We start from the raw sequence: 25,127 nt of genomic DNA on the forward strand, positions 1-25,127 counted from the left end.
AAGATCATCCCCCTGCAGGCCCCATCCATCACCAAGGTCTAGTGGGAGCCCAGAACACTTTGTGTTTCTGGCAACACTACTCCCAACCCTGCTTCTCAAAACCCACAGCCACCTTAGTCCATCAGGACTAATTTTATCTACTCAGCACTAGAAATCCTGGACTCAGAGTCCATCCCTTATTTTTCTGCCTACCGTGGTGGGTTCCTGACACATGCAACTCTACTGAAGACAGGAGAACCCCTTCTGATCTCTAGAACCTTCCCTTCACCAACATTCTGCAAGTTCCAGTCTCTGGCTTCCCTGAATTCTCCACTCAGACTCCTCCACTCAGGGAGACCGTGGGGCTCTGTTTCAGTTGCCACCTGTGCAACCCCAGAACACACCTTCTGTTAAGGACTGCCTTCTTCCCTGTTGTCTGAAGTCTGGAAGCAGCTACATCAGTGTATTTGGTACAGTTTGAGTTGTTGAGGAGTCACTCTGGGCCGTGGTACTCCATGGTGGGCAGAAGCAGAAGTCACTTTTTAATGTGTTTTTATTTTCTATCCTCAGTCCCTTTCTTCCATGGTCACTCCCATGACCTTGTCACCCACAATTTCCGCATCATTTCAATTCCAAACATCCACCCCCACCATCTCTGTCTTCTTGGATCATTCCTGCTGGTGCTCCAACTCCAGCAGTCCTTAGCCTCGCTTTCATCCATCCTTCCTGCCACCCGTGTCCATTTCCTCTTCCAAACTAGCCTCCTTCATTCCACTGTCAAATCATTTTAACCAGATCCTTGAATCCCTCCCTCTTCACCTCAGACCATTTGGTTGGTTGAACCACAACCTGGGTTAAATCCAACTCACTACCTAACATAGTACATATTTCATATTTTGATTTTGTTAATATTCCACTAGAAAGCAAGCTCCCTGAGGGCAGGATTCTCATCCACTTTATTTATCCTTGTATTTCCAAAGCTTCAGACAACTCCCAACACATGGAAAATACTCCTTAAATGTTTATTGAGTGATACTCAAACTCAATGCTCAAAATACAAATTCAGATGAAAATACCCATAGTAAAAGTATACCACATCCAGAACACAAAACTGCTTCTTGCTGCAAAAGAGATCATCTTAAAAACAGAAGGAGAAAAAACACATACATTCATCATTCATTCTTATTCTTAACCTCCTTTTTTTTTTTTTTTTTTTTTTTGCGGTGCTGGGGATTGAACCCAGGGCCTTGTGCTTGCCAGGCAGGCACTCTACCAACTGAGCTACATCCCCAGCCCCTTAACCTCTTTTTTGCTGATTAAAAGTTATACATATTCTGACGAGATGGCTACAGTGGGTCCCCCACACAACTTTGGGGGTTACTGAGACAGGTGAATGACAACATCCAACTAACACAGAAGTGTGAGACAAACCTTAGGCAACAGGAGGCAGCCAGGTCTCAGCTGGTGAAGAGAGGCCCATGCTGGCCCGGGCAGATACCAGGGAGGAGAGAGATGGCAGATTTCACTGAAGATGTCTCACGGTTTCTTTGCCCCCTAGGCTCACCTGCCTAACAGCTCTGGCAGCAGTATGAGGTGGCGTGGCCAGGTGAGCAGGCTGGGGAGCAGCAAAAGGCTGACAAGCTGCAGGGCCCTGGCCTGATCTTCCTTCCCTGCCCACCTCACAGCAGGGGGAAGACAGCCCAGAAAGCTCTTGGAGGCACAAGCCAGGGCCTAGGCAAACTCAGGAGTGCAGGGATATAATGGCTAATGTCCAGAGGAAAAGGAGCTCAGAAATTCATGAGCTTACCTCAGGGCACACTGCTAAGGAGAAACACAAACCACCCATGAGGCCAAAACCAAGTTAATGGGACCATATGGAGAAGAGTCAAGCAAGACTAACAAATAGCTTCAAAGAGATAAGGGACCATACAGGAAATGGGAAGCAGAAACCACAGTTTTATTTTTTTATTTAAAAAAATTTTTTAGATGTTGATAGACCTTTATTTCATTCATTTATAAAATCAAACCCAGTGCCTCACACACACTAGACAAGCACTCTGCCACTGAGCCACAACCTCAGTCCACAAAACTACAGTTTTAAATAAGAATCAACTAGAGTTAATGGTATGAAAATTGTAAGAGCTGAAATACAGAATCAATAGCTGGGCTGACAGTTGCAGATCAGGTTGAAGAACTATCCTCAAAGACACAGGAAGGAAAATATGGGAAATATGAAGAAACATTAAGAGACAGGAGGACCAGGGCTGGGGTGGAGCTCAGTGGTAGAGCATGTGGCCCCAAGCCTGGGTTCAAGGTCCAGCACAAAAGAAGTGTGGGAGGACTCCAGAGGAAGTGTCAATAGACCTACATAACAGGAGGCCAGAGGGGAGAGGCGGAGGTATAGGAAGGGAAAATTAGTGAGAAGTAATTAAGATTTACCAGATTTAAAAAGTCATTAGATTATAAAGGTCTTAGAGAAAGTGAACAAGGATAGAAAAGAAAATATGTTTTAATAATCACAAATAATGAAATGAAAGGAAAGGAAAATAACAAGAAAAATTCCAGCCAGGTACCATGGCGTATCCCCATAATCCAGCAACTCAGGAGGCTGAGGCAGGGGGATCACAAATTCAACAACAGCCTCAGCAACTTGGTGAGGCCCTGTCTCAAAGTAAAAAATAAATGTGGCCGGGGAAGTAGCTCAGTGATAAAGTGCTTCTGCACAACCCTGGTTCAATGACAGCAGTGGAATGGCATTTTCAAAGGTAGAGAGGACAGACCTTCAAACCTAAGGTTTATACACTGTTCAATTACTCAAATGCAAAGGTAAACCAAAGATATTTTAGATACATAAGTCCTCAGAGGGTTTGTCACACAGTCTTTCCTGAAGTATTCTAGCCAGAAAAAATACATATTGTAGAATATACTATAAAAATGGGAAGAGTAAGTAAATAACTTGAGTGTACTTTTAACTAAATAAGGTATAAGACATACAAAAAAGAATCCAGAACTAAATTTCTTTAGAGAATAGGTACTTTTTTTTGAGAAGGTGGAAGAGAGAAATTAATATATCCAATACATTGTTTTTGAAAGGGTGGGGAGAATACATACATTTAAAGGTTAAAAAACAATCAATAGGAAAAATGAACGTAAGTCTAGATATCCAACTAATGATTAAAGACAACTACCAGAAGAAAGAAAACAGACATGTATATAACTTTCAGGAGCTGGGTGTGGTGTGCATACCAGTGATCCCAGTTACTTGGGAGACCAAGGCAGAAGGACTGCAAGTTTGAGGTCAGCCTTGGTGACGTAGTGTGACCCTGTCTCAAAATGAAAAAAATAAAAAGGACCTGGCACAGTGGTGTGCACCTGTAATCCCAGTGTCTCAGAAGGCTGGGGCAGGAGGATCATGAGTTCAAAGCCAGCCACGGCAACTTAGCTAGGCCCTAAGCAACACAGTGAGACCCATCTCAAAATAAAAAATAAAAAGGGCTGGGGATGTGGCTCACTGGGTTCAATTCCTGCCCCCCCCCCCCCCCCACACACGGAAAAAGAGCTAGAGATGTATCTCTGTGGCAGAGTGTCCTTGGGTTCCATCCCCAGTACCAAAAACAAACAAACAAAACAAAACAACCACCTTCCCTAACTGCCACTTTCACCTCCCTAAAACTGAGGGGGCTCACGGAGTCACACATGGTAAGTTGCTCCGCTATCCCTGGGCTCTTTCTCTGTTGGATAATTTTATTACCATACTAAAAAACTGAGCTATCTCCATCTTTAAAAACAGAAAACTCCAGATCCCTTGCCTCATTCCTTTTATAGTTCCCTTTCTCTATTTCTCCTTACAGCAAAATCCTAAAAAGGCCCGGGGTGTAGCTCATGGTAGAGCCTTGCCTGGCGCCACTGAGGTTCCACCTCCAGTACTGCAAAAACGAGGGACGCGGGAGCCTTGAAAAGCTGTCCATTCACCACCTCCATCTCCTCCACTGTCACTTCTCCTCAACACGCTCTAAGCCAGTCCTGCCCATCGACACCACCCTCGTGAAGATCTCCAACGACCTCTCACTTTGCTAAATCCAATTGTTAAATCTTAAGACCTCATCTTATTCACTCTTTGATTCCTTTTTTGAAACAATGTTCAACTCGGCTTCCACCACACTTGCCTGGTTTTTTTCCTTAATGGCCATTCAGTCTCAGTCCTCTCTCCAAGTCCTTCCTCTCAGTCACCAAACCTCTGGAAATCAGAGTACTCTTGATCTCCATCCCCGGTTCCCTTCTCTATGTGTGTTCACTTGAGCAATTACTTCAGTTACTCTCAAGGTCTTAAGTGCCTTATCTACTCATGACCTACCTGTGTATCTCCATCCAGATCATTCCTCTGAAATTCACTTTACTACATCCAACTGCCTACTTGACATCTCTGCCAGGCTGTCTATCAAGTACAGAAACTTAATTTTCTTCTTCTAAGTCTGCCCCTACCTCAGAAGGAAAGCATGCATCAATATTCACCTCGTTGCTCAAGCCTCAAACCTACGTCTCACCCTTAACTTTTCTCCTTTTCTTACAACCCCCACCACGACCCTCTTGATAAGTCACCCTGAATTACAACAGCTGAGCTTACTCTTGCTCACCACAATAAACTCTGCAAAATAACCAAAGAAACCTTTTTTTTTTTTTTTTTTTAAATAAAGGTAACTAAGACTTTGTCATTTTCTTGCTCAAAACCCACCAATAACTCATTACACCTAAAGTTAAAAACAAACCCCAGGGGGAATGGCTCAGTGGTAGAGTGCTTACTTAGCATGACATAAGCCCTGTGTTCAAACCCCCAGCACTGCAAACAAACAAAACAAAACAAGCAAGCAGCACCCTCACTACATACAGTACAGTAAGGCTGTACTGGTCCCTGCCGACCTTTATGGCTTCCTCACCCACCATTTCTGGCCTGGCTAACTTTTCTTCATTCAATTCTTGCTGTTTCTCTAATGAGTCAAATGTATTTCTAAGGGTCTTTTCTTTTCCTGCTCCCACTTCTGGATCACTGTTCCTGATTTTTATGTCACTTGCTCCCTGACTTCATTCGGGCTTCTGCTCAAATGCCACCTCCTTGAGAGGCCTTCACTGACCTTCCAAGAAGGGCAGCGGGCCTCTGTCATTATGCCCTCCTGCTGTGCCATATACATCACTTAACAGCCAATGTTGTACTTCATGCTGTTTATTTGCTTAGTCTGTTCCCTACTTAGATACAGAATCTATGAGGGCAGGCACATGGTCTTATTCACTGCTGTACCTTCCATGCCTAGAACATTGTCTGGCACATAGTAAGCGCCTCATCGATATTTTTCAGGTGAATACTGACTGACAGCCTTGGTCTCAGATCTTCATGCATCGGTCCACTCCATGCTAATGATCCGTCCTTCTCTACCCGGCTAAAATGCAGTCAGACAAGAACAAAAGAGGCATGACAAAATGTTTCAAACACACAGTCTAGAAGAAAACATGATGTACATATCCCCAGCCTAAGAAATAAGATATTAAAAACATAGTTGAGACCTATTGATCGATACCCACTCCACTGCGGAAAGTCAATATCTGGATTGACAAAAATCTTTTAAATAACTTTTAAATAAAAAAATCTTTTAAAATTTCTTTTAAATAACTCATAAAAAAAAAAACAGTAAATCAGAAAACTACATGACAAAATACTGTAAGTACACTGGTATTCCAGAGGGAGGAAACAAAGAAGTCAATAATCAAGAAGTGGCAGAAAGCAGCAGAGACCTGGCAGGTTCACACAGTGACACCAAAAGGAGGTGGCCACGGGCATGGGTCAGGTACTGTTAGGAATCCAACTAGATTTCCTATTGAACTCCTGATTCCAGTAGGTTGTCAAGGAGACAGAGAATGATGCCTGGCTGCAGGATCAGGGTCTAATTAAATTAGGATCCAAATACATCATAGAAAGTTTGGATGACACTATAATCAGCTTGGCACGGCGCATATGTCAACGCTGGCAAGCTAATGTTGCAAATGACAGAGCAGAAACAGCTTGTGGTTCAAAAAAAAAAAAAAATGTGGGCAGTAGTTAGAAAATCTTTTCAATCAGATATTTTTAAAGGACTTACTAAAGAGTTAAACTGCAAACACCATGACCCATAAAAGAGATCTTCTGGCACTTTGCTGCTAAAAAGCAGTATTGGAAATCCAACAGAACAATCTGCTATGCAATCAAGCCTAATGCACCGAACAGTACCCTAATACTATCCTACCACAAAAGCAACTGGCTCCGTGAAGAGCTGGTTCTAGTCTTGAGCAGTAGGGATAAAAAGTCAAGATGGAGCTAGAACATCTTGTTTTTGCCAAAAAGTCTAAAAGGGGCCTGTTCAATGGCCAAATGGTAATTTGACCATTAATTCTGTGAAAATCCAGGCTTTTTTTTTTTTTTTTTTTTGGTACTGGGGGTTGAACCCAGGTGTGCTTAACCACTGACTCACATCCTCAGTCCTTTTTATATTTCAGAGACAGGGTCTTACTAAGTAGCTTATCGCCTTACTAAATTGCTGAGGCTGGCTTTGAACTTGAAACCCTCCTGTCTCAGGCACCTGAGCCTCTGGAATCATAGGCGTGAGCAACCATGCCCAGCTCATGCTTCGTAATGGTACTGAAAAGGTAGGAAATCTTATGAGCTCCAGTGGGGTGGGGAAGAGGGCAAACAGAAGTTAAAATCTTGCCAGGCTCCACACACTGAACCTTGAGCCTTGATCTGGGGCCTTTTTGTCATTCATCTACCCAGAGGGGCACTGCCTGTGCTAGATCTGGTTCTGGGCCTGGGATTCTGGAGTATAGGAGTTTCCACATTATTTATAAAGTGTCATATTAGTCAACCCATGAGTATTGGGCAAAGTTCTATCAGTGCAAATCAGACAGTGAAGATGCACTCTGGGTAAGGTCTACAGAATCCTGCCACCTCTAAAATAGGTAAAAGACTGTGGTCAAAAATTGGGTGAGCACACAATTCAAAAAGAGGGACAGGCTTAGACGATCCTGTTACTATGAAGGGCTTAGTTCAATACAACAAGCCCTGGCAGTCATTGGCCAAGTCTTAAATCTCCAATCAAAACTCTACAGAAAGTTTGAAAAAGTTATTGCCTACCTTGTTTGGGCAAATAAAATTGTAACCTCTGAATCTTTCTTTAAATGGTAGGGGTAGTGTGTCTAAATACACAGGTGTACTAATGATCCGAGTAATCATTATGCTCATTAGCATATGCTTCTTTTTAACATTTAAAATTCTTGGGAGGCTATTTGACTTATTAAAGTTATGCATTTCACTTACTAGAAGTTTAACGATCTTGAGATATTGGATACAGTAAATTTCCAAGTATGGTTTGAAATGTTGAGGAATCAACATTTACAACATACACAATCAAGTTTGTATATGGTATTTAATAAGAGTTTCACCTTTCAGATTTGCAAGCATTGGAATGTCAAAGAACAAGCAAACATGCACATTTAACATTAAACACACAAATAATTTTCCAGTAGATTTTTAAGTTGCATTTCAGGTCTAAAGAAAAAGTAGGTTTTTAAAATTATAACTTTAATGAGATAAACTCTAAAGTATAAATAACTTGGGGCAGCCTGGCATAGTGGAATCAGAGAGCTTAGAATCAAATTCCCACCTAGCTATTTGTTGGCAAGTTACTTGAATTTTTATGCCTCTGGATATTCATCTAGAAAATGAATATTATCTGCACCAAAGTCCTTCTGAGGATTCATTTAGCTAATGTACAAAAAGAACTCTACTTGGGAGGCGGAGGCAAGAATATTGCAAGCTCAAGGCCAGCCTAGACCATGTAAGACCATGTAAGAAAAGAGAAAAAGAAAAAAAGAGGGAAAGAAATACAAAACACTAAGTCAAATTACTAAGCAAATTACAAGTGCTTTAATAGTTGGCTATAATTAACATCACTATTATCATCAGTGGTATAATCTGTCAACACTGAATAGCTTGAGGGCAAGGAAAATATTTCATTGTCTCTATATTTCCAAAGTTAAGTACATTGCTTGCTACCCAATATCTATGCAGTAAATGCTTCCTAAATTTAATGAACTACACTAAACTTCTAGCTAGTAGTTTACAGGTTTCAAGTTGTAATACATAAAGGGAACCAACATGATAAATGGCAGGGGCAAAGAAAAGGAACCAATGGGGGGTGGGGAAAGAACCCAAAATTTTATAGTCGAAAAATACTGTTTCTTAGAACAGCTTCCATTTATTGAGTTTCTCAAGGTCCAAATTGCATTAAGGGAATGTCTGTTGGATTGGATGGTAATAGCTGATCTAAATCTTGACCCTTGATCTGGAATTACACAGATTTAATACAGAATTTGAGATTTCCCCCATAAATTTAATCTAGCCCAGTTTACCAGAATTAATTACTCAAACTTTTTCCAATCACCAAAACTTGTTTCTGAATTGAAGCACAACACAGCCTTAACTCATTCACTACAAGCGCCCTTTTTATTTTCCATTGCTCTTGCAATTTTCCAGCAGTTTAGTCCCATCTGGGTTAATTACCAGTCCTCCAGATGGAAACTTTCCCTGGTAGGGTGTTCCATTCACAGCCATTTAGAAAGCACTGCTTGCGTCAGACTCCGCTTTCTGATTGGATAAAGGGGGCTGTTACTCCATCCCCAGTTTTCCTTGGCATCCTGCAGTCACACCTCACCGAGTGCACCTGGTACATGCCTTCTAATAATGACCTTTTGAAACAAAATGCTTTATCTAGCCCACTAGGTTAGCAGATTTACCTTTCTTCTGAATACAGATTAAGTCCATGCAGGCTCCTTCAACAACAGACCACCAATGACTGTAGTAATGGTAATAATAATGCACAAGTATTGAACATAAGACACTGTATAGCTCACTTAATTATTCCAAAAATCTCATGAAGAAGAGGCTATTATTTATCACTTCAGGCACACAAGGCAAACGCTCTACCATACAGCCACATCCCAGCCCTACTAATCCTACTTTATAAATTGTAAAATTAGGATGTTAAAAGGTAACTAACATTTCCTGTGTTTCCAGCCTCCCTTCCTTCAAAGGGCTCTTGCAGATTAACCAAACAATTTCTTCTTACAGAATAGGGCCCTAAGAACTACTTACCCTGGGCTAGGATTGTGGCTCAGTGATAAAGTGCTTGCCTAGCACGTGTGAGGCACTGGGTTTGATCCTCAGCACCACATAAAAATAAAAAAAAAAAAAAGGTATTGTGTCCATCTACAACTAAAAAAAAAAATTAAAAATTAAAAAAAATTTAAAAGAACTATTATTCTTATTTTATAAAGGTTAAGAAATCAGGATACAGATCAGACTGTTTGCCTAGCATACATGAGGTTCTGGGATCCATCCCAGCAGCCCTCCACTGTCTAAGATTATACAGCTAAGAAGTAAATATAACTATCCAACACTTATTCTGTCAACTTACTGTGCTATGCGAGCTATGCTGTGGTTCTGGGGTATAAATCCACAGCTATGAGCACGCCAGGCAAGCACTCTACCACTGAGCTACAGCCCCAGTTCTTTTTCAAAACTTGAGACAAGGTCTCGCTAAATTACCCAGGCTGGCCTCCAACTTAGAATACTCTACCCTCAGACTCCCAAGTAGTTGGGACGACAGGTGTGTGGCACCATGTCTGGCATACAATATAATGCAGCTTTTCACAGAAGTCCCCTTCCATTCTCAGCTAGAGAAATCTGCCTGAAAAGGCTCTATTTCATATTGTACTTCTTGTTTTATGTTTGAAGAAAGATGGGGAAGAAAAGAGAAGAAAGGTAAGGCGATGGCAAACTTTCTCTCCAAAGGATCTTTACCTCTTCTCTAAACAAACTGTACCAGTCTGGTTAGAGTCACAATAAACTAGGATTAAGTGCTGAATCCCTTCCAGAACATTCTTCAGTGCTTGCAGATCTTGAATAAATGGTTTAGCTTCCAGGTAAATAATTTCAACCTGTATTTTACAATTCAAATAGGTTTTTTATTTTGGGGTTTTTTAAAATTTTTTTTTAGCTGTTGATGGACCTTTATTTAAATTTATTTATTTACATGTGGTTCTGAGAATCAAACCCAGTGCCTCACACATGCTAGACAAATGCTCTACCACTGACCTACAGCCCCAGTCCCTTGGGCTTTTTTTTTTTTTTTAATGGATGTGTTAAGTTATCTTTTTCTTTTTTGGTACTGGGGATTGAACCCAGGGGTGCTTAACCACTGAACCACATCCCCAGCCCTTTTTAAAGACAGTTGCTTAAAGTCTCACTAAACTGCTGAGGCTTGCTTTAAAATTTTGGTCCTCCTTTCTCAGCCTCCCAAGTTGCTGGGATTATAGGCCTACGCCTCCACATCTGGCTCTCTCTTTCTCTTGAAACCCACTTCTAACAGGTTATTCTATAACACGTATCACACAATACTCTATTGAGCTCAACTTTTATATTTTGTTTTTTGCTTTTGAGATGGTCGTGCTAAATTGCCCAGGCTGACCTCAAGTCACCCTCCTGCCTCAGTCTCCCAAGTGGCTGGGACCACATGTGCCATCACCATACCCCTGCTCTCAGCTCAGTTTTGATTGATGAATTTGGACTCATCTTTAGCAACTCTCATTCTACTTTTTTTTTTTTTTTTTGGGGGGGGGGTATTTATTTTATCATTCTACAATTCTTAACTGGTAGAAATTATTTCCAAATTTCTAAGTAGTATCCAATGCAGTTCTACTCACTCTAAATAAATTCAGTTATACCAGATTACTTCTTTAGAATAGTATCACTAGCTGGGTTGTTTCTGGTTTGTTGGTTCTGTTTTTTTTTTTTTTTTTTTTTAATGAGTCTCAGTTTAAAATGCAAACTTGGAGGAATATTCATGAATTTAGAAATTACCCTCAAGTTCTAGTAGTAAACATCTCCAACAATTAGAAAGTTGTATTACTGAAGACTCCTGATCTAAAATATATACTACGCATTGTAATTTCATCTCATTACAAGAAGGTCATGTTTACAGCTTAAATGTTATGAAATTACATTTAAGTAATAAAGTCCTAATCATGGGGCTGGGGAGATAGCTCAGTTGGTAGAGTGCTCACCTCGAAAGCACTAAGGCCCTGAGTTCAATCCCCAGCACCGCAAAAAAAAAAAAAAAAAAGTCCTGACATGAAAGTTGTCAAATAATTTTTTTAGATATAATATTTGGAGACGATAAAGAAATGTACTACGGATCTGATGGAAAAAATTTAAAATAAATTAAAAAGGTCTGTTTAAGAATTTGATACATATTTTACCAAATGGTCTTCTAGAAAGAGTACAAGGCAAGATCAATTTTTTCTCAAATTTCACCACTGGATTTTCTCAATCTTCACATTTTACTTCATTAAATAAAATGTGAAGTATTGTTCTGTTGCCAGACCTTTACTACCATAGAGATTTAACATAGTTTCATGTTAACTGAATACCAGTATTTCTTTTGTTTATATCCTTTTTTAAACCATTGTTTATGATTTTAAGTTTTTTTAACTTAAAAGCTCTTTGTAAATTAAAGATTTTGTGTTATTTGTCTTGAAAATATTTATCCCAATCTGCAATTGCCTTTTAACGTAGTTTATAGGTTGCAGCCAAATCTGTCAATCTTTTTCTTCATGAATTATGAATTTTTTGTAATCTTCCCTTCCCCATGGAGAAAAAATAATGTATTCTCCTACAACTGTTCCATCTGGATTTTGTTCAGAAGAGGCCACCTGTTTTGTTTGAGTGTCCCAAATATCCCTGAATTCTAAAATTTCAAGATACGTTGATCATACATGTTCTTCAAGATGACATACCTTGCAAAATAGTATTAAATAAACATAAGGTCATATTACAACATGTGAAATGAAAAAATTGGGGAAGATAAACTTTGAAGTGTATAAAGAAATCTATTACAGATCTGATGGAGAACACTTAAAATAGATGAAAAATAACAATAGTTATTGTCTGTTGGTAGTACTATTGAAATGAATTTCATTTTCTTATGTTTAACACTGTCTTCCTAAAGAAAATTATTATTGTTTTTTTTTTGTGTGTGTGGTGCTGGGGAATTGAACCCAGGGCCTTGTGCTTGCAAGGCAAGCACTCTACCAACTGAGCTATCTCCCAGCTCAGTATGTTAACATACTAAGCCTATATTACTAACATACTAAGCCTATATTACTTTTTCCATTAAGAAGGGAGTTTTTTATTTTGGTTTTTTTTTTTTTTGGGGGGGGGGGTTTTGTTTGTTTGTTTTTGTTGTTGTTTTGGTACCAGCTATTGAGCCCAGGGGCACTTAACCACAGATCCACATCCCCAGCCCTTTTTGTGTTTTATTTTGAGTTGCTTAGGGCCTTGATAAGCTGCTGAGGCTGGCTTTGAACTCTATCTTCCTGCCTCAGCCTCCTGAGCCACTGGGCTTAGAGATGAGCACCACCACACCCAGTTTAGAAGGGAGTTCTGGTCACATGCTGTATGATGTTTTGATCTAGGACAGACTACACACACATACACACACACACACACACACACACACACAGTAGCAACACAGGATTATAATGGAGCTAAAATATTCCCATTGCCTGGTGATGCTGCACCTCTCTGACGCAGTGCCATGTGTTACATTTCTGGTGATGATGTGGAAACTAAACTCCAGCTCTGCCAGACATATAAAAGTATAGCACATCTAAGTACGTACAGTACGTACCACTTGATAATGATAATAAATGGACTGAGTTATTGTCGTAAGTAAGTACTTACTATAGTAGACCTTTTTCCCATTAGGGTATGCTCCAACTTATGAAAAAAAAATTCACTGCAGAGCAGCAGGCCCCCTTACTCCAGCAGCAGCCTCGCACAGCTAACGGTGCCTCTTGCACCTAGAGGCTACGCTGAGTGGCTGACCTATAGCCTCAAGCTCTGTGCGGGTACACTCCCACGTTCAGTGATAAAACCTCCCCAGGATGCATTTCTAAGAATGAATCTCTGATGTTAAGTGTCTCATGATTATCCTTCATTTTGAAAAAAAAAAAGTAAGAGTGACCTAATGTTTTAACAGGGGCTGTGTATCCTTTAAATTTTAGTGCCTATCCCAGTGCCTGACACATGTGAGAACTAGAAACATTTATACATACTAGGAAAAGTATGTGTCAAAGAGCACCTCATCTTTGCTTAATAGAGCATCTTGTAGTCATTAGCAAAATAAAATTAGTTATTTTAAGAAAAGCTATGTTATGAAATCAGGCAAGAATTAAATGAAAAGCTATGTGTGTGGTACAAGTTAGAAAAATAAAATTTAAAAAGTAACTCGTAAATGCTTTGTTATTGGTTAATCTTTTGCATAGGTAATACTTTTACAATGTATGAAGTTTTTAAAGTACAAAAAGATAAATTCTTCCCCCAAATATCACTATTGAAATGTTTTAAATTGTTTTAACCAAGGTAATATGTACATGATTAAAATTCCCCTACTTATCCTTTCCAATGTGTTTTGACTTGTTTTAGCAGTTTCTTTTGTAATTATTTCTATCTCTCTAGTGTTTCTACCATTATTTCCTTTTTGATATTTTGTGAGATTTTAATAAAATAACTTTGGGTTTAGGGCTGGGAAGATAGTTCAGTTGGTAGAGTGCTTGCAAGCACAAGGCCCTGGGTTTGATCCCCAGTACTGCAAAAAAAAAAAATAATAATAACAACAACTTTGGGTTTAGAGTGCAGCTCAGTTGTAGAGTGCTTGCCTAGTATGTGTGAGGCCTTAGATTTGATCCCTAGCAGTGCAAAAAAAAAAAAAAAAAAAAAAAAAAAAAAAAAAAAAAAAAAAAAAATTAAAAATAACTTGTTAAGCTGGGGTTGTGGTGGAGTGGTAAAGCACTTGGCTAGCATGTGTGAGGCACTGGATTCAATTCTCAGCACCACATATAAATAAAATAAAAGTCCATTAACAACTAAAAAAATTTACATATATATTTTAGTTGTAGTTGGACACAAAACCTTTATTCACTTTTTATGTGGTGCTGAGAATTGAACCCAGTGTCTCACACATGCTAGGCAAGCGCACTACCACTGAGCCACACTCCCAGTCCAAAAAAAAAATTTTTTTAAATAACTTGTATTAGCAAAGTTCAATGAGATCTTTGAATTTATGTCTCTGTTAACTATAAAAAATAAAATCCAAAGTTGTCTCCAATTTGCCTGTGACAGTCACAAATCCAGACTGATTCAGGTGTATCTGTACTGTTGACAAATACATCAAGCTAAGCAACCGTCAACAGTGCCATCATTGGTGAACAGCTCCCAACTACCACCATCCCCTGCTTTATTCTGCTTAGACACAATCTGAGGACTCTGGCTCACTACAGGTCATTTTCAACACATCGCCACTCTGTTCCTTCATTCTCCCAAATATACTTATTACTAGGGTACGCTGGTTACCTTGGCTAATCACACCTTTATTTTCTTTTCCATCAACCATACATGGTATTCTTTTACTTGCTACTTTGTGACACAAGGATGTTAACATGAGAAAAGTAAGAGTAACATCCTTTCCTAGAAGAGCAGGTCTCTTCTCCTTCCGCTGACCTTCTGAAATCTCAGTCTGCCCTTGTGTACAATGGTTAAGGACGCCATGTCTGCTGACTGCCTCACTTGCCATGTATGGATAAATGGTAACTTATCTGATTAAACCCCAAATGAATGGATATGTTATAATGGATAGATATTATCAATTTTCATCCTCATAAGCAATGCTTAAATAAACATTCTTACATACACCTTGAAAACTGGTAGTTTTTTTCCTTTAAATTCTTAGAAGTGGAATTTTCTTGGTGAGCTACTTTGTTAAAGTCAAACTACCTTGCAAAAATATTTTAGTAGTATGAGGGTATGCAAAGTGCTTTTAAAGACTAGTTTTAAAAAATTATTGGAAAAATTATCCCTGAACTTTCAAACTTTCTTTCATGCTTTTTCCCAAAATTAATTTTATTGAGAGGCCTGGCTCTCATTAAGTACAACAGAGCAGGACTGGGGTTGTAGCTCAGTGGCAGAGCGTTTGCCTAGCATGTGTGAGGCACTGGGTTCAATCCTCAGCACTACATATAAATAAACAAAATAAAATTTTTAAAAAAGCACAACAGAGCAAAATATATTCATTTACACATACATGTGCATTTGAACAATTCCTTTATTCTCTTACACTCTGAAAACAAAACCTGCAGAAATTAAAATGTTTGGGTACGTTTATAAATTCATTAACTAGTAGCTTTTGATAGTTTATACAGAAAAGTCATCAAACTAATAACATAAATTGTAATTATAATTCTGATGTAAGGTATAACAAGATTATGAATGCCAGTGGTGTCGTTAGGAAACTTTTGAATGAATCACATACATCTCTAAATTGCACAATTGATCAGTCAAAAAAAAAAAAAAATCAAACACCCAATGAGACTATGCACCAGTTTTGAGCTTAAGAAAACACACAGACACACATTCCTGCTGACAAGAATAATTTTTCTTTAAACACTGTCTCTAAAATCTATTGAGCAATACTTTTCTAGTAAAAATCTTATTTAAAAAAAAGGGGTCGGGGAGGAAAGAGACTGGCTCTCTCTCTGATGCCCTGGTTGCCCCTCAACCTGGACTCAAGTGATCCTCTTGCTTCAGCCTTCTGAGTAGCTGGGCCATGTTTGAAAGTTCAAATGAAACAAGTTGATACCTCATAACTAATACACACACACACACACACACACACACACACACTGATCAAAAGAAATAAAATAGCCCTTTATCTATGAAATATGCTAAATCTGTAACTAAAAACCATCCCTCAAGGACAACTCTAGGTCTAGAGAGATTCACTAGTGAACTCTTTCAGATAGGCAAGAAATAGGAACCATCTTATATAAACTCTTTCAGAGACAGCATAGTGAGGATACTACCCATGCATTTTATCTAACAAAAATATAATAAAGAACAGTATATACCAATCTCACTAATGCAGATATAAAAATTCTTAAAGTATTAGCTAATCTGGGGGAAGGGGTCCCAACTAAATTAAACTTATTCCAAGAACACAGGGTTGGTTTAACATTTTAAGAATTAATCCATGTAATTCATGTCAACAGAAGAAATGCAAAAAGTTACATAATTGCTTCAAAATAAGGACAGCTAACATTTGACAAGATGCAATGCCTAGCCATGATTTCAACAAAAACAAAAACCCTCTCAGCAAATTTAGGAATCAAAGGAATCTTTTTTAGTCTGATGAAGGGTATCTACACAAAATCTAAAGAAACATCACACACACAGAAAGTCTTCCCCCTGCAATGGGAAATCAGACAAGGAGACTGCATCGCTTTGTTCAGCATTATACTGGAGATCCTAAGCAGCACATTTACACAAGAAAAAGAAAGAACACAGTATAAAGTTTGGAAAGGAAAGAAAGAAAACTGGTTATTTGCATATGAAATGACTGTGTTCACAAAAATCCAAAGAATCTATATATAAACCATGACACTTAGTGAATTTACCAACATTGCTTGATTAAAAGTTAATAATAGATGAACTATATTTCTATATATCAGCCCCCAAAATTAAATAGAAATTTTAGAATAAAATCTTTGATAATAACATTCACAAATCAAATACTTAAAAATAAACTAGCACTGGCACAGTGGCCCATGCCTGTAATCCCAGTGACTAGGGAGGATAGCAGGAGGCCAGCCAGGGCAATTCAGCAAGACGCTGTCTCAAAAAAATAATAATAAATAAAGGTCAGGAGATGTGGCTCAATGGTAGAGTACCCCTGGATTCCCCCAGGTCCATCCCCTCCACCACCAAAAGGGAAAAAAGGCAAAATAAAACCTCTATGCAGTTTGTGCACAATGAATCAAAATGCAATCTGTAAGAATTTTAAAAATAATACATTTTTTAAAAAAACCTCTACACAGAAAATTAAATGGTACCGGGGCTGGGGTTGTGGCTCAGTGATAAAAGGCTTGCCTAGCATGCGTGAGGCCCTGGGTTTGATCCTCAGCACCACATAAAAATAAAGGTATGTGTCCACCTATAATTAAAAAATATATTAAAAAAGGAAAATTAAATGGTACCACTGGAATAAATCATAGAGCACCTCAAAAAATGGAGAACCATATACTATCATGTTCAGAAATTTGAATAACATAAAAATATCAATTCTTATTCAAATTGATCTATAGATTCAATACAACCCAAATACAAAGTTTGAAAGAAACAGATATTCATACACAAAGGAATTTCATATGCTGCTGGAAGGAATGTAAATTGACAATTACTTTGGAAAACAGGTATTGTTTATGAAAATCAAAACACAAACAAATCCTGTGACCCTGCTACTTTAAGCATGATGCATGACCAGCACACCTTACATCCCCTGGAGCTTTTTGGACACTCAGATGTTCAGTCTCCACCCCGGGACTATGGAAGCAGCCTTCTGATGAGACCCTCAGGTGACTGATGTGCACTGCACATTTCAAGAAGCACTGCTCTATGACCTAGAGATTCTACTCTCACTGGAACACGCCCATCAGAACTGTATCCAGAGGGCCACCAAACGCACGCACAAGGATGTTCACAGTGACACCATTTGCTGCAGCAGCCAAAAACTAACCAGATGTTCTGTGATAGAAAGCATAAACTGTGGGCCAGGTGCAAAGGCACACACCTGTAATCCCAGTGACTCAGGAGGCTGAGGAAGGAGGATCACAAGTTCAAAGCCAGCCTCAGCAACTAAGTGAGACCCTGTCTCAAAATAAAAAGGACTGGGGATGTAGCTCAGTGGTAAATCAAACCCCAGTGTTCAATTCCCAGTACTGCAAAAGAAAAAAGAAGTAAAAGAGTCTGGTATAATCACACAATGGAGTACTATTCAGGCATAAGAATGGGCTCTCTAACTGCAACTCACAAATAAAATGCTGAGTGCAAAAAGAAACCAGACCAAAAGGAATATATCTTGTATGTTTTCATATAAAGCACAAAAGCAGAGAAAACTAAGAGGTGCTGAAGTCAGGGCAGGACTTACCTGTAGGGGATATATTGGCCAGGAGGGAGTAACGCTCCTGCTTCTTTTTTTATTTATTCTTTTTTTTTTTTTTTCAAGTGATTGATGTACCTTTATTTTATTTATTTATTTTTATGCGGTGCAGAGACTCGAACCCAGTGCTTCACACATGCTAGGCAAGTGCTCTGAGCCACAACCGCAGCCCACACTCCAGCTCCTGGACATGCGCAGTCATACCGGTGAGAAAACCCATTCACCGCCTGCTTCTTGTGTATTCTTCTGTACAGGTTATACTTCAATTAAAAAGCTCATTTTAAAAAGCACTGGAAGGAAATATATCAAAGTCCTAAAAACAATTATCTCTGAGGAAGATTAATGATTTATTTTCTTTACTCTTCTCTGAGTTTTTCATTTCATATTTTCTATCACAACAAACTCTTATAAAATATTTTACATTATTTTCATTGAAGAAGATTGGTAGATTTCCCCAAATGGTAACCTCCCTAGATTCAGAGAAACCTCTGAATGAGACTGGGAAACCATTCAAAACATAAAATGTCTATATTACCTAAATTTAAAAAAAATTTTTTTTTTTGTTTTTGTTTTTGAGGTGGGGTCTACCTGTGTTGCCCAGACTGGTCTCCAAGACTCCTCCAGCCTCAGTCTTCTGAGTACCTGAAATAAAGATGCACCACCATACCCAGCTTGTTTGAATTCTTAAAGCTAACTTATGATACCTATGTACAAGACAAAATTTCTTCTATGAATTACCATGTTTTCTAGTAGCTGAAAATTTTCTAAAGAGTTTGACCTCAGATATAACAATAGAGACAACACAAACAAAATTTCAATGCCTCAAGTTGATTTCTGTAGTTTTGAAAAAAAAATTTAACTGGTAATACATATTACTTTTTATTGCTAAATTATACATATTTTTTCCCATCAATATTTTTAGATCTACTTTATTCCTTTCTAAAAGCAGCTTTAGATATAATTCACATGCCACACATTTCACTCATTTAAAGAACACACTGCAACAGTTCTTATTGTATTCACAGATTAGATAGTGGTGATGGTTATACAATTTTAGAACTTTTTCATCACCTTGAAAAAAATTTGATACCAATGAGCAATCACTCCCATTTCCCCCAATCCCCTAACTCCTCCCCTAGGCAGGCACTAATTCACTTTTTTCTATAAATTTGCCTATTCTGGACAGTTCACATAAATGGAATAATACAATATACTGTAGTCTTTCATGACTGACTTCTCATTAGCAAATCCTGAAGATTTATTTGCTGTAGCATGTATCAGTATTTCATTTCTTTTTCTCTTTCTTTTTTTGTTGCTTAGTAGACCATAGCACGAGTGCACTACCTTATTTATCCAATCGTCAGCTGATGGACATTTGGGTTTTTCCCATTCGGGGCTATTGTGAACAATACTGCCATGATCATCTGTGTACAAGTTCTCATGTGCACGTGTTTTCATTTCTCTCCGGTAGACATCTAGGAGTGGAACTGCTGGGCAACTTCCTGTTTGTATGGCAACTTCCTGTTTGTATGGCAACTTCCTGTTTAACACTCTGGGCAGCTGCCACTGTTGTTCAGAGCGACCCACAACACTGCACCTCACCTCTAGCAATACACAGGGATCCCAGTTTCCCCACATCCTTGACAACACTCGTCATCTGTCTTTTTTGTCCAACCATCCCACTGGGTATGACTTGGTATCTCACTATAGTTTTGATCTGCATTTTCCTAACGGCCAGGCTAATGATGTTGGGCATCTTTTAATATGCTCAGAAGTTCTTATTCAAGATTGCTTTGGCTATCCTGGGCCCCTCCCATTTCCATATGGATTTTACGATCCATTTACCAATTTTGGGGTGGTGAACAGCTAGAATTTTGATAAGGCTGGTTTAAAATGTGCAGACCAATTTGGGGAGTGCTGTCACTTTAACATCAACTCTTCAGATTCATGGACTTATGAAGGCATGAACGTCAGACATCTCTGTTTATGGAGATCTTCCTTTCAACAATGTTTTATATTTCACAGAAAACAAGTTTTGCAAATCTTTTGTTAAACTTGTTCCCGAGTATTTCAATTTATCATAAACGAAACTTTTCTTAATTCCATTGTGAGACTGTTCATTGGAAATGTATAAAAACACAAGTGATTTTTGTATATTGCTCTTAGACCCTATTATCCTGCTGAACTTATTTACTAATTCTAATAATTTTGTTGTTTATTTTTTGGTACCAGGGATTGAACCAGGTGGCGGGGTTGGGGTGGGAGAGCTTAGCCACTGAGCAACACCCCTGGCCCTTTTTGTATTTTATTTAGAGAGAGGGTCTTGCTGAGTTGCTTAGGGCCTCGATAAGTTGCTGAGGCTGGCTCTGAATTTATAATCCTCCTGCCTCGGCCTCCCAAGCCACTGGGATTACAGGCATGTGCCATCACTCCTGGCCTCTAATAATTTTATAGTGGCTCCTTTAGCATCTTCAATGTACAGGATCATTGTCATTTGCAAGTAGAGATCGTCTTTACTTCTTCCTTTCTAACCTGGGTGTTCACCTTCCTTCCCCCTTTTTAAGGCCTTTATTATTCATTATTACAATCATGCTGATAACTGTAAAGACCATCTTGCCTAGAGGAATGTTAGTGTTTTTCAAGTTCCTTAGATTTAGCATTTATACACGAGGAATCTGTAATCAGATAGTTGTCAGAAAGACATTATAGTGTAGTACTTACATGGAGTTGCAGTTGATGGCTAAGCAAAAAAAAAAAAAAAAAGTAGAAAATAATTTTCTTTAAAAGTATTCAGTAGCCTGTCAATTATACATGGATGTCATTGGCCAGGCCATTCTAATTCCCTTCGCCCAGAGGAAAGCCCAGAGTGGGCCTCCCAGCTCTAGATGGAGATAGAACTGCTTGGCAAATATAAAAAGTGAGCATTCACTGAGCACCACCCTGCTGCGTGAAATCACAGTTGCATTAAGAGTAAGAACATCACAAGCGAAGTCTCCATATAACTATGGGATTAATCCTCTTTAAAAATTTTTTAAATTTGTTTTAATTAGTTACACATGATAGTAGAATGCACTTTTTTTTTTAAACTTTATTTTGTTTATTTATTTTTATGTGGTGCTCAGGATTGAACCCAGTGCCTCACACATGCCAGGCGAGTGCTCTACCACTAAGCCACAACCTCAGCCCTAGAATGTACTTTGATACATCATATATAATGGAGTATAATATCTCATTCTTCTGGTTATACATGATGTAGAATCCCACCAGTCGTATAGTTATATACGTACACAGGGTAATAACATCTGACATTTTACTATCCTTCTCATCCCCATACCCCCTCCCTTCCTTTCAATCCCCTCTACCTAATCTAAAATGTCTCTATTCTTCCCTAGCCATGCCACCAGTACTATGATGGAAGAAATGAGAGAGATTAATCCTTTTTACAAACCAGTATTCAAGAACCTCTGAGCAACCTGTCTCAAAATAAAAATAAATAAAAAGGACGGGGACTCAGCTCGGTGGTAGAGCACCTGCCTAGCATGTGCAAGGTCCTGACTCAATCCCCAGTACCACAAAAATAAAGAAAAATAAGAGAGGTAGCAGCAGCAGTAGCTATATGATTATATCAATAAATGCAGAAAAAGCATTTGACAAAATCCCAAAACTCCTGATTAAAAACACTTGAACTGAACTTGCTCAACTTCGTAAAAGGTAGCTACAAAAAAAAAAAAAAAAAAAAAGTAACAACAAACATTAAACTTCATAGGACAGGCTGGATGTGTTCCCTCTGAGATTGGCAATAGGGAGATTTGCTCTTGCCACTCTTCAACAGTCCACTGAAAATCCTACAGTTTAGCAAAGGAAGATAAAATAAATAAACAGTATAAAATTAGAAAGGAGACAACAACTGTCCCTATTCCTGACAACACAATCTACAGAAAATCCCTATTTATTAACAAAACAACTAGAAAGAAATCACCGTTGGGGGGCGTTGAGACCACAAAGGGATAGCAAAAGGGAGTTGTTCAGGCTGATGATGGTCCCGTATCCCGATCCTGGGAGTAGGTCAACAAATCTGTACCATGTTAAAACTCCCAGTATAACAAGTGAAATCAATTTTACTGTGTTAATAAAAAATTACACTTCTTCTTCAACATGACATGATTCAAGCATGCTATCCTACAGAGGTCAGTGCACCGAAGTGCATTCTAAAACCTTAAGTCAATGGACTATCATCTTTCCACAGTCTCTGCCCCATACACACTGGATATAACCACGTCTAATAAACTAATAAAAGTGTTATGGTAAATTAAGTGGTTGCAAGCTATGGACGTCTACTTCTGATAACATGGTCTACGTGACCTGAAAACCTCCTTTAAAATGCCACATTAAATAAAACTTTTTTTTTTTTTAAAGGCAAATTTGGGTTAGCAGGGAAGAGAAAACCTCAGGTACCAGAAAAGCAGAGAGAACTAAAAGCAGATGTCCCTTTCCTGTGCTGGGATGGTGGGCAGACCCTGTGCTCACAGTCAAGGGGCCAGAGTTGTAAAAATCTGACATTGATAAGAAAGGAGAGTGTGGGAGAGGGAAGCTGGCATTTGAAATCCATCCTATCTTCCTCACAGGGTGTCTGCTCTGCACTTTGGAGGCTGAAAGGTTAAAAAAAAACTACATTTCCCAGAATCTCTTGTGGCTAGGGTATCTGGTATGATTAGTTTCCTCCAATGACATGCACAGCATGAATATGGCAAGAAAAACTGAAGACCAGCTTTTAGCACTTTGGCATATAGGCAGAACAAACTGAGAATCTATTTCAACCCTTCCAGCAATTGTGCAAAGCTCTCCTGCTTCCAGTACCTAAACTCTGCAACTCACAACTCATTTAAAGTGGGGACTAGGAACTAATATTTCTCTATAAAGTCAGAACCATCAAAGGGATATAAATTTAAGAAAGAGTAGACAACAAAGAATCTACCCACTATGCAAAGTGAGATGCTAAGATTCTGCAGAGGTTCTGGGACCAAAGAGAAAAAAGTTTACCCTAGGAAAAGAATTGTTTTCTTTGAGGAGGGTCTTGCTGTATTGCCCAAGCTGGCCAGAACTCTGGGTTCACGCCATCCTCCGGTCTCAGCTCCCGCGTAGCTGAGAATACAGGTGCACACCACAAAAAATTCTAATGACAGGCCTGCACCTCACACGGATTTGAAGCTTAAATTTTCATTACCTGAGTGGCCCTGGAACCTCTAAGTCAACAAATTAACAACAAAGGACACATCCTCAACTAGAGCAATTCAGAAACCCCAGATAAAGCTCTTGGGGTGGAGGGAGGACACAAACATCTCAAACAGCAGGAGAAAAATTCACTAGAATAGACCAAATTGAATTCCAAAATTAGATAATAAAATTCTTTTGGAAATAGCTATACAAAAGCTGCAATCGTCTAGAACCTTTACCAATTAAGGGGCAAAATTGGGTAAACTGGCATCTGCCAGTGTCCGATGAAGACAAGTCACCTCTCCCTGATATCTTTTCTAGCCTTCTTCCTAGAAAAGATAATTTCTAGAAGTCAGACAGCAATCTGGAGGAAATTTGGGAATATATGCCTGGCCAGTCAGATCAATAAACCACTCTGACCACTGCTTAGGTACAAGACATACCATCCATCCTCAGAGCAAACCTAACAGTATATAAGCTTCTCAATACATGTAATAAGTGGCCATGATGAAATCCAGATACTATGGTCAGCTCAAAGAAGAACTGCAGCATCTATTCATCTGATTAACATTTCCTGAATATCATGTCCTATTAGCGAGGTACAAAAACAAATAAGAGCTGGGTGTGGTGGTTCACGACTCTAATCCCAATGGCGAAGAAGGCTGAGGCAGGAGGACTGCAAGTTCAAGGCCAGCCTCAGCAATTTAGTGAGGCTCTAAGCAATTTAGCGAGACCCTGTTTCAAAATAAAATATAAAAAGGGTTGGAGGTGTGGCTTGGCAGTAAAGTTCCCCTAGGTTTGATTCCCAGTAAATAAATAAATATAAATAAGTAAACAAACAGTGTTCAAGAAGCCACTATCTAGTTAGATAATGTACAACAGGATCTTGATTAAAAGGGCCCTCTTCAAAAAGACTGAGGCAGATGATAAACTTATCTACCCATTAATGGGCCAGGAATCCTGTCTACTTCTACCAAAAATCCCTCCTGGAACATGTCACATCCTGATGAGGTTGTAACTGTGACCCCTGTTTCCCTTCTCTGTTTTTCTTTTATTGGTTCTTTTTAGTTACACATGAAAGTAGAATGCATTTTCACATAATTATACAAGCATGGAACATATCCTGACCCCAGTACCTCTCCTTCCACCTTCCCTCTCCCCAGTTCCTGCTCTCTTCCCTCTATTGATCTTTCTGCCATTTACCCAGTTATTTTCTAATTGGTTTCTTGTGATGTACATGATGGTGAGATTCACTGTGGTGTGTTGATATACGTATGTGGGAAAGTTATGTCAGATCCATTCACTGTCTTTCCTTTTTTCTACAGAGAGGAAACCAAAGCCTGGAGAGCTCGATTCACACACAGCCGAGGTCCAACCCCAGGGCCGACTCCAGAGCCCTGACTTTACTGAGCCGGTACCAAATGGGCAGGTGTGAGGGCCCAGAGACAAGCACGGACTCACTCCCACTCGCCAGCAGGTAGACGGACGGCACACAGCTTGGTCCCCGACCCTCCTGGCAGCTCCCCACGAAAGGGTACCCAGGCATCTCTGGCAAATACATTTACTTTGGGAACAAATAATAATGCCACAGTATGGGGTTCCTGCCCTCAGAAAGCTTAGTCTAGTTTATACACAAAGATTATTTCAAAGTTCCCATGAATACGTAGTAATATCATATGTACACAATGTATCAACATGTGTGCGTAGTGGATCAAATAGCTGCGTAAATGCACCTACATGGAAAGAGAAAAGACAAATTTTCTCTAAGGAAAAAAAAAAGATCCTAGTGACTCCACTCTACTT

The 25,127-nt window shown here is 39.1% G+C and overlaps 1 protein-coding gene across 6 annotated transcripts in view; it reads right to left on the reverse strand.

Moving 5' to 3' along the window:
• Nucleotides 1-25,127, reverse strand: part of CNNM2 (cyclin and CBS domain divalent metal cation transport mediator 2) — a 178,935-nt gene that overhangs the window by 97,878 nt on the left and 55,930 nt on the right. The window contains exon 2 of one of the 6 annotated variants that reach the window (XM_079136320.1): nt 17,277-18,752. The exons of 4 other annotated variants lie outside the window; for them this stretch is intronic. In XM_079136320.1, the coding sequence (XP_078992446.1) occupies nt 18,652-18,752 (101 nt within the window). In that variant the 3' untranslated portion in view covers nt 17,277-18,651. Of the gene's footprint in view, nt 1-17,276; nt 18,753-21,904; nt 21,956-25,127 lie in introns of those variants that run through there. One more of the 6 variants, XM_079136322.1, reaches the window with a different exon arrangement.

The sequence above is a fragment of the Sciurus vulgaris genome (genome assembly GCF_902686455.1).
Source record: "Sciurus vulgaris genome assembly, chromosome: 4".
In the NCBI taxonomy this organism is placed as follows: Eukaryota; Metazoa; Chordata; class Mammalia; order Rodentia; family Sciuridae; genus Sciurus; species Sciurus vulgaris.